The 9,222-nt window shown below is 62.6% G+C and overlaps 1 protein-coding gene across 3 annotated transcripts in view; it reads right to left on the bottom strand.

Moving 5' to 3' along the window:
- Positions 1–20: 20 nt before the first annotated feature.
- HIC2 (HIC ZBTB transcriptional repressor 2) overlaps positions 21–9,222 on the bottom strand; it is a 29,624-nt gene continuing 20,422 nt past the window's right edge. For all 3 annotated transcript variants that reach the window (XM_071209906.1, XM_004466437.3, XM_023591131.3), the window contains exons 2-3: positions 8,488–8,585; positions 21–6,571 (exon numbers count right to left, since the gene is read on the bottom strand). In XM_071209906.1, the coding sequence (XP_071066007.1) occupies positions 4,747–6,571; positions 8,488–8,513 (1,851 nt within the window). In that variant the 5' untranslated portion in view covers positions 8,514–8,585 and the 3' untranslated portion in view covers positions 21–4,746. The remainder of the gene's footprint in view (positions 6,572–8,487; positions 8,586–9,222) is intronic.

Here is a 9,222-nt window from a genome sequence, read left to right as displayed (position 1 = left end):
ACACAAGGCCCAACACCAGGTGAGTCTTCAATCAAGCTTTTAATGAAAAGATCATAAAATAACAGTTTCTCATCACTGTACATTAAGACTGCACGCTTCTGAATGGAGAGATCAGTCGTCGGTGAATTGCTTTTTTTCTATGACACTTTGGGGAGCTGCCATGCAGCTCTGACCTGAATTTATTCAAACTCTCGAGGGAAATGAACTTAAGCTGAGGACTGACGGCGGCGGTGGCCAGTACAGGAGTGCGATCCTGGGCTGTCCCTCCCCCTTTCTGGGAAGGACATAAAAGTGGGACATGATCCCTCTCCAGTTCTGATCAAACAAAATAGCTATAGCCCGCTCCCTCCCCCTCGAGGTATTTGCAAATGGGTCAGTGCCCAACCTGGGGCCCCCCGGGGGAGGGGGAGGGCAAGTGATGGGTGGGGGTACAGAGAGGCTCCCCTCAGCACCTGGCCCCGCGGGGCCCTGCCAAATGGAGGGGGGGAGCCCTGGGGAGCCCCCGTGCCCCCAGTGAGGTCTGTTATGCAGCATTTTTTGAGGTCAATAAATTACAGCAATAAATAGCAAGGTGAGGTAGGGGGAGGGGTTCCTGGTAGAAAAATCAAGTGGGGTGACTGAAGCTGGGGGGCTCCTGGGCAAGGGAGGACCTGGGCAGCCTGGATCATCACCGCAAACGCCCCTAACCCTCCCCTAATTTGGAATGTCAGACCAAGGCCCTGGCTGGCCCCTCCCCAGCCCCTCCCTCCTGGCATCAGATTCACAGGTTCAACGTCGGCTGTGTCACACCTGCTCCAACACGGTTCTGGAAAACAGCAAGGACGCTGGTCCCTTTTGGGGGAGGGGACAGGGGCGGCAGGGGCTTGGACTCCCGAGCCTCGTCCTCCAGGGACGCGACAGATGTGGTCCCCTCCTCCCTGAGCCCGCCCGCACCCCGGCTGCCCAGGCCTCGCAACCCCCTCAGGATGGTCCCAGGGGTGAGGGTGGGGGTGGGGGACGGGTGGGACCCACCAGCCCAGCCAGCCCCGGCCAGATCGCACTCCTGCAGCAGGCCCTGAGGTCCAGTGAATACTGACAGGGGGGACAGGGGGTGGCGACGGCCCGGCCCCCCGCTCCGAGTGATGGGCTGATGGGAAACACACACACACACACGCGCACGCACACACACACACACATACACACGGCTGCGTGAGGCTACAAAAACCAGTCTCGTCCGGATTGTTCATTTCACAGGCTGAGGTGTATGGCTATGCTGCAAGTCTCTTGAGAGTCTTATTTGCTTAAAGGTTTGTCTATTCTTTTTTTTTTTTTTCCCTTTTTTCCCCCGCAATCCTGGAGGAGCCCTTTGCCGTGGCTCAGTGTGGCGGGAGCGTGCGGTGGCGGGGGCCGGGGCCGGGCCTGCCGCTCGGCTCGCTCGCTCTCGCCAAGTCTGAGAAATAAATACATTCATCACTGCACAAACATATTGATACAAAAAGAACACTGTGAAGAGTGTTTGCACCGTCGGTGTCAGTAAGAACCAGGCCCAGTCAGCCCTTCCGCAGCTCGGGCGGGGAGGGTGCTCGGGGTAGGGGACAGGGCGGCCCACAGGGACGGTGCTGTGTGAAGGTCCTGGCTTTTTGGCTTGAGGGGACCCTCACAGCAACCACCCTGAGGCCGCAGGCAGAGAAGCCAGAGGGCCTGCCTCCCAGCCCGGGGCCCAAGCCCAGACGCGGGTCCTGAGGCCAGAGCCAACGCCCGCCCCTGGGCAGCCGCCGGCAGGGACAGCCCCGGTCCGGCCAGGCGACCTCAGGGGCTGGTCAGCAAGGGCCCAAACTCTTTGGTGCCATCTGGGCTTGAAGGGGCCCCCGGGAGGCTCCCACCTCCAGCCCCCCGGCCCCATCTCTGCGCCTGAGCCCAGAGGGACAGCTCCCGTGGGCGCCCAGCGGAAGGTGAGGGGTCCCTGGGACTGGCCTTACAGCTGCTGAGGTCTGAAACTGTAGAAGTTTATGTAAACAATGAGATAAATATATTAGAATCTTTCTGCTGAGCCCAGTGAGGTTCCATATTCATTCAAAAATGTGCTTTGGTTTAAAAAATAGGTTTTGTGAATTTGGGTATGAGCTTTTTTTTTTTTTCTTTTTTTCTTTTTATCCTCTTTCCTACGTCATCTGCTATTTTCTGTTTCCTGTTTCTCCGAAACATTCAGGAATTAAGTGACTAAAGCAGAGAACTGTAAAAGCCGCCCTTGGCCGCCAACGGCCTAACTTCCTCGTGAGGCTCGGGACACAACTCCACGCACACACTCGCAAGCACACACGCAACGAGAGATCAAAGGAAGAGGGAAACAAAAGGATGGGTTGTGTTACTCCCGCCCGCCCCCACAAACCCTGCAAATCTTAAATATGAAACTAGTGTTCTGCTTTCTCATTAAAATACAGAAAAGGCTCGATACAATACTAAGGCGGGTACAATACTATGTCGCCCGAACGTCGCGAGTGAAGGGGGCCTTAGCTCCCAGTCCCTGAAGTTCTGCAAACGGGTCACCTACTTGCACGAGTTTCCCATGGGTGCGGTGGCCCCGGACATGGAGCACGCGTCTGCTCAGGGCCCGCGAGGGCACGCGCGCGCTTCTCATGCGGTGTGGTACAGACTTTGTGTCGTGTGGCTTAAGTGCTGATGGAGTGGGGGGGGGGGGTGGGCAGGGGAGCAGAGGGGCCGGGGCTCGCCCGTCTCCTCCACCCAAATCCTTAGCCTGGCCCGCTAGAGCTCAAGACTTGGGGTCCCGCCCTCCATTCCCCACCCAAAGCCGACGGGAGCAGGCTTGGGGCCGGGGAGCCACGCGGGGGCTCAGCCAGGAGGCTGAGTGCGGGCCGAGCTCCCTCCTCTCCCACGCACCATGGTCAGCACGGAGGTCCCTGCACACAGGCCCCGATTCCAGCTGGAGGTTCCTTGAGGGGTTGAGGGGTGGGGGGATGACTCCAGAGTTTTTTGGTCTGAACTTAAAATAGAAAGGAAGAAAAAAAAAGGAAAACAAAGAAGAGCATTAAGCAATATGAAGATAAAGCCCACTGGCCCAGGCCTGCTCCTGTCAGCCCGGGACAGATGGCTGAGCACGGCAGCCGCTGGTTCTGGCCTTGGGAGCACACAGAGGCGTCTGAGTCTGGCTGAGAAAAAAAGCCCAGGGTGAGGGGCAGGGGGGCAGTGGGACCCCAGACCGGCTCAGCCTCTCACCAAGAGCATGCAGCACCCCCTACGCCCCCAAACCCATTGCTTTGGTCGGAGCCCTGGGCCCCCCTGTACTCACTGGCTCAGCCACCGTGGGGTGGGGAGGACAGACAGGATGGGGGGGGCTCACTTCCGCCTCACCCTGGCTCTGGCAGGAGCAGCGAAGGGCTCGCACCCTCCCACCGTGGCTTCCCCGGCTCGAAGGGACCGACAGCGGAACCAACCTAGGGCTGAGGTGCAGCCGTGCTGCACACCTGAGCAGGTGCCCTCCCTGCCCGGGCCACGATGGGCACACCCTCGAGGTGGCCTGCTAAAAGCAGCTCAAGGAGAAAACACACGTGCATGCCCAGAGACCACGAAGCTGCGGGGGCCTCCCCCCTCAGAGGCCGCCCGGGCACCCTGGCAGCACCCTCAGGTCTCTGGCCAGCCTCTGGCCTCCCTCGGGGAAGCGGAGGCCCCGGCCCAGTGCACACTAAAGCACCACAGAAAGAGGAGGAAAACAAAGGTGTCTCGGCCTCAACTGCCAGTCACCCACGTAGGGGTCTCAGGGATTCAAGAGGTAGCAAAAGGTCAGAAGTCTCTCCACCTTGTTCAGTGAGGAAGGAAGGAAAGCGAAGTATCTGTCCAAACTCGCCGCGTACACCACACACCCACTCACACACACACACCCACGAAGAAAATAAAAAGAAACAACAGAGTACCGACGGACTCGGCGTCCAGTCCAGCCTACCCATGCCCACCCCCCTCAACCCCAGACCTTCCAGTTCAAACATTCACATAAACGTTACACTGGTTTTTCTCGTAATAAAAAAAAAAAAAAAAAAAAAGTACCTCTAAACAAAGAAGATTCCTTGGAAACTATAGGAAAAGCACTCTCTCCTGAGGTGGCCGAGGCAGGGCCTTGGGCCCAGAGAAGCCTTTGGGCAAGAAGGGCTTCTGGGGCCTGGAGAGGTGGGCTCACCCCTCCATCCCCCGGCATCAGGGCAGGGCCGGGGACAAGAGGGAGGGGCAGCTGCCCCTGTTACATTCAGTCTGCGGACCCTCGTTTCGGCCCCGGGGAGAAAAATCAACTATTGTTCTGTTTTGGTTTAAAGTAACACAATTCGGGAGGAAAAAGACACAGCTCAGTAGGAACAACAGCGACGCGGCCGCAGAGGACTCTTTAGTGGTCGAGAGGTAGGCGGTGGTCACCCTGGCCGCCCGGGAGCTGCCTCCTGCCCGGATGCCCGCACACACTCAAGCACGCCGCACGCACTCAAGACGCGGCCCCACGCGGCTCACGGCGGCAGGAGGCCCTCCCCACCCCTGCCCCTTCTCCCAACCTGACTGCGGGAGGGAAACCAGGTCAAGGCGAGGCACACCCATGGCTCCGCCACGAGCCCGCCAGCGGCGCGGGCGGCCGGGGGTGGGCCGTGCAGGTGGGCCTCGCTCCCCGCGGAAACCCTTCTCTCCGCTTCTCTTGGTATAGACTGTCGATTAAAGCTTGGGGTGTGGGAGGCTGGCCCCGGGCGGGCGGCGGCAGGGGGCGGTCTTTGGCTTCTAGGAGGGGGAGGTGTGCATCCGCAGGTGGCTGATGAGGTTGCGCTGCTGCGTGAACTTGCCCCCGCAGAGCTGGCACTCGTAGGGCTTCTCGCCCGAGTGCACGCGCATGTGCTCGGTGAGGCGGTACTGGCGGGTGAAGCGCATGCCGCACTCATCGCAGGCGAAGGGCTTCAGGCCCAGGTGGCTGCGCATGTGGCGCGTCATGGTGCCACGCTGCGTGAACATTTTGCCACAGATGTTGCAGGGGAAGGGCCGCGTCAGCCAGTGCGTCTTCTCGTGCTGCCGCAGCGTGGCCGGGTCCTTGTAGGTCTTCTCGCAGACCGAGCACTTGAAGGGCCGCGGCTCGGCCGCGTAGGCTGCGCTGGGTGCCGACAGGTCCTCGGCCTCTTCTTCTGCTCCCCCGCTGCCGGTCTCGTAGGCCCCTTCCTCCTTGAGGAACAGCTCCTCCTCCGTGTGCGTCTCCACGTGGGCGTTGAGCTGCTCCGAGCTGGGGAAGCCCTTGGCACAGGGGATGCACACGTACAGGTTGTCCCCGTAGGGCACCGGCTCGTAGCCCTCCTGCCGGTACACGTAGTGGGCGCCTGCCGGGCCACTGCCCCCCTCGCTCCCACTCTGCCCGCTGTCCTCACTCGCGTCCTTGCCGTTCTCCCCCTCCTCCTCCTTGCAGGGGTACGGGGGCTCCCCATAGGGCCCGCCGGCCCCACTGCCGCCCCCCAGGATACCGTTCGGAACCCTGTCCCCCAGGCCCTCGCCCTCCTCCCCGGGGCAGGGGCCCTTGGGCCCTGCTTCTTTCCGCTCAAAGGGGGAGCAAGCCACCGGCTCCTTCTTGCTCCAGTCCTTTCGGCGGGCCGAGTGCCGGAGGCTCTTGCGGGGCTGCCCGCCGGGCCCCTCCAGCAGACCCAGCGGGTTGTCCATGGCCCCCTCCAGGTCCATGGGCTCATCGGGGGTGCCCCCCAGCTCAGCGTAAGAGGCACTGTTGGCGATGGGCGGGGCAGGGGCTGAGGGAGACGAGTCGTGCTGGCTGTCGCTCAGCTGGGCCGGGTCGTCGGGGGTGAGCTGGGGGCCGGGCGTGGCGGGTGGCAGAGGTGGGCTCTTCTTGGACAGGTCCAGGCCCAGCTCCTGCTCACAGCCCCCACTGCTCCCGTTGGTGCTGCTGCTGCAGCCGCCCAGGCCCGGCTCCACGCTGGCTGGGCAGCCCACCCGGCCCAGGGAGTGGGCCGCCTCCGGGTTGGCGCTGCCGAGGAAGAGCTCGTCGTCGGAGCCTTTGGACGGGGGCAGCTCTGGGGCGGGGTGGATCCCCTTGCGCCCGTCCACTGGGCCCGGATACCGAGCCTGGATGACAGAGGCGGTGGACAGGCGCTGGCCGCGGGCTGGCCGCCCCATGCCGGTGGCCCCCACCCGCCCTGAGCCGAAGGGCTTCCCCGCGCGCTTGAGCTTGCGGCGGCAGAGGGCTGCCAGCTCGGGCAGCTGGAGGTAGCTGGCGGCGGTGAGGAGGGTGCTGAAGTTGGGCTCGGCCGGCTGGTCGCTGGGCAGCAGCTTGCCTGTGTAGATGAAGTCAAGGATCTGCTGGAACACGGTGGAGCTGACCATGTCCGTGTCCAAGTTGATGAGGTTGTCGTGCAGGACGAGGGACTTGAAGTAGATGCTGCTGGCGGCCAGGACGTTCTTGTGGGCCCGGAAGATGGAGTTCTCCACCATGATGATGACATCACACAGGAAGCCTTTGGTCCTCTGCTGGTTCAGCTGCAGCAGGAGCTGCTTCGAGTGGCTGGGCAGCTCCATGTCGGCGCCCGTGTCCCCGCGCCCTCCCCACGCGCACCACCTGTGAGCCAAAAACAGGCACTGGGGGTTAGTGCACCGCGAAGTCCCACGCACACCAATGAGAATGCAGGAGCAGAGGGCCCTAAAGGCCCCCTAGGGACCCAGCAGAGCTGCCGGGGCAGGAATCTGGCCCCATAGCCCAGGTCGCTCTCTCCACACGCCAATGGAACTCAGGCCTCCTGCCCTCAGAAGCTAGAAGGGCGCCAAAAGGAACCCCAAAATGACCAGCAGGTGACTCTAAAATGCTGGGGGGAGGGGGAAAGGCAGGAGGGGTGGGTAGGGTTAAGTGAGAAACCCAGATTTTCACAGGACATCTCCCCACTCCCAATGTTAAAATTAGATTCCTTTTTGTTCTTGTTTTTGTAAATACTGTCTGGGCCAAGTCAAATCAAAGGTGAGCACTGGCTGGTCCACTGTTAACCCTCAGGGCTTCCGAAGTTTCACCATTTGCCAGAAGGCATGTCCCAGCTTCCCAGGCTCCAGGACCCCCACAGCCCCTGCTCCTCAGGAAAGAGGCCTCACCCCCAAGCCCAGGAAGGCCCCGCCCTGGGCAGGCCCTAGTAGCAGTACTGACTGGGCAGCCTGGCCAAGCCGCTGGCACTGGATCCTGAAGCCTTTTGCGGAAGGGTGACTACCACCTGGGCTGGGGCAAGGGGGGCCACCTGGCCTCTGCCAGGAGGGCTGGTACAGAGGCTAACTGACGTCAGTAATACAGCTCCAAACACCTCTGGTCCCCAAAGGAAACATAGGAGCCAGCCCGCCCCCCTACTGATACAGCCACTACTGGGGAAGCTGGGTACCCCAGGGACACAGCCAGGAGCCCGGGGGTGCTGCTGGGAGCCCAGGGATACAGCCGGGAGCCCAGGGGTGCAGACAGGAACCCAGGGATACAGCCGGGAGCCCAGGGGTGCAGGCAGGAACCCAGGGATACAGCCGGCAGCCCAGGGGTGCAGGTGGGAACCCAGGGATACAGCTGGGAGCCCAGGGGTGCAGGCAGGAACCCAGGGATACAGCTGGGAGCCCAGGGATACAGCCAGGAGCCTGGAGGTCCCTGGGAGCAGGGTGCCCCTGGTCACCCCCCACCCTGAATGAACAGCCCCTCCCACCTGGGAAGGCAGTCCCCTGCCAAGGACTGTAGACCTCACAGTAGGAAGAACAAGGCAGGGCAGATGGTGCCCAATGGGGCCCAGAAAGACTGCAGGGGGCAGGAAATGCCCCTCCAAGGGAAGAGGCAAAGGCGGCAGGTGGGGGCACGCATGAGGAGGAGCAGAGCTGTCCTCAAGCTCAACCCCAACTCCCAGCCGCGGGCAGCAGCTTCCGCGGCTCCATCCTCTCACCGCCCACCCACCCACCCACACCCCCTGGGCCACAGAAAGGGACGGACGCTGGGCCCAGGCTGGGGAGGGCAGGCCTGTGCACAGGTGGCCACCCGCTGCCCCGCCCGGGGGGCTTCCCCAGAAGACAGCCCACAGAGCCAAGAACTTTCAGGGCCCAGTCAGACCCTCATTACTCAGGGCCACCTGGCAACAGAGCAGCAGCCCCTGAAGCTCCCGAGGCCCTGGGCCACACAGGGGATGAGGGCACCTTGGTCTCTTAGCTGCCGGCACCTCCTGCTCCTACCTCGGCCTGCCCTTGAGTGCCCCACCCTGCCTCCACTGGGCAGAGCTCTCCCCTGCCCTTGCTGAAACCCTAACAAAATTAGATGTGTCCCCAAGAAGGCTTCAGAGCTCACCGGGACCACATCGGGGCACCCAAGTCCCCCAAGTGAACATTCAGAGCTCCACCTGCAGGAGGCAGCAAGCGTCTGCCGGCAGGCTCCAAACAGCCCAGGCCGGTACTGGAGCTGGAGCCCCGCCCCCTCCATCCGCTGCCCTCCCCAGCCCCCCTCCCGGCCTGCCCCCCTCCCGGCCTGCCTACCGGAGTGCCAGGGGTCCAGAGACCATGTGAGCAGCAGCCAGCGGGGGTGGCCTCCTTGAGCGCGCGACTTCCCTGGGGGAGCATCAATGCCTGGTCACCTGGCGTGGAGAAGAGGGACACCGTCACCCCGACCGCCTCTCTGGCAGGGAACCCCCAGGGACAATCAGGCGGGTGACCGCAGTGGGCCCCAGGCTCAGGACGGCCTCTCAAGCGTGGCAGGTCTGGAGCGCCTAGGAGGTGCTGCCTCCTCACCCTCCACCACGGGCCCCACGCGGGCCACTGAGGCCTGGGGGAGCTGGTGGCAGGCACACAATCCTAGGCGGGTGGGTGGGCGTGGCGGTGGCAGGAGGCCCGGGCAAAGCCCTTCCCAGGCTGGCCACATTTACATGACAAAAGGTCAAAATTGGAGCCACTTGTGCAACGGGCTATTTATAAGAACCAGTCTCAACCGCTTCTGGCTCCCCTGCCTCTTTCCCTTCCAGGATCTGCCGTGGGCCCCCTCCCTGCCCAGAGGGCCCAGCCCCTGCTTGACCACATGCTCGCCCCTCTCTGGAGGCTTCCCTGCCTCTGGGCTTGCCCCGTGGTAGGCTGGGCCTTTGAAAACCAGACTGGGACCACAGCTGCCACCAAATGCGGCACCTCCCTTCCCCCCCCCCCCCCACAGCTTTGGGTTCCATGGGAGTGGGTCTGGAGGCTCTAGTTCCTGCCCCCCCCCCCAACAGGCCCAGCAAGTGG

This window comes from Dasypus novemcinctus, chromosome 19 (genome assembly GCF_030445035.2).
Source record: "Dasypus novemcinctus isolate mDasNov1 chromosome 19, mDasNov1.1.hap2, whole genome shotgun sequence".
In the NCBI taxonomy this organism is placed as follows: Eukaryota; Metazoa; Chordata; class Mammalia; order Cingulata; family Dasypodidae; genus Dasypus; species Dasypus novemcinctus.
The sequence above is the reverse complement of the archived record's forward strand: the minus strand, read 5'-3'. Positions and strand labels throughout refer to the sequence as shown.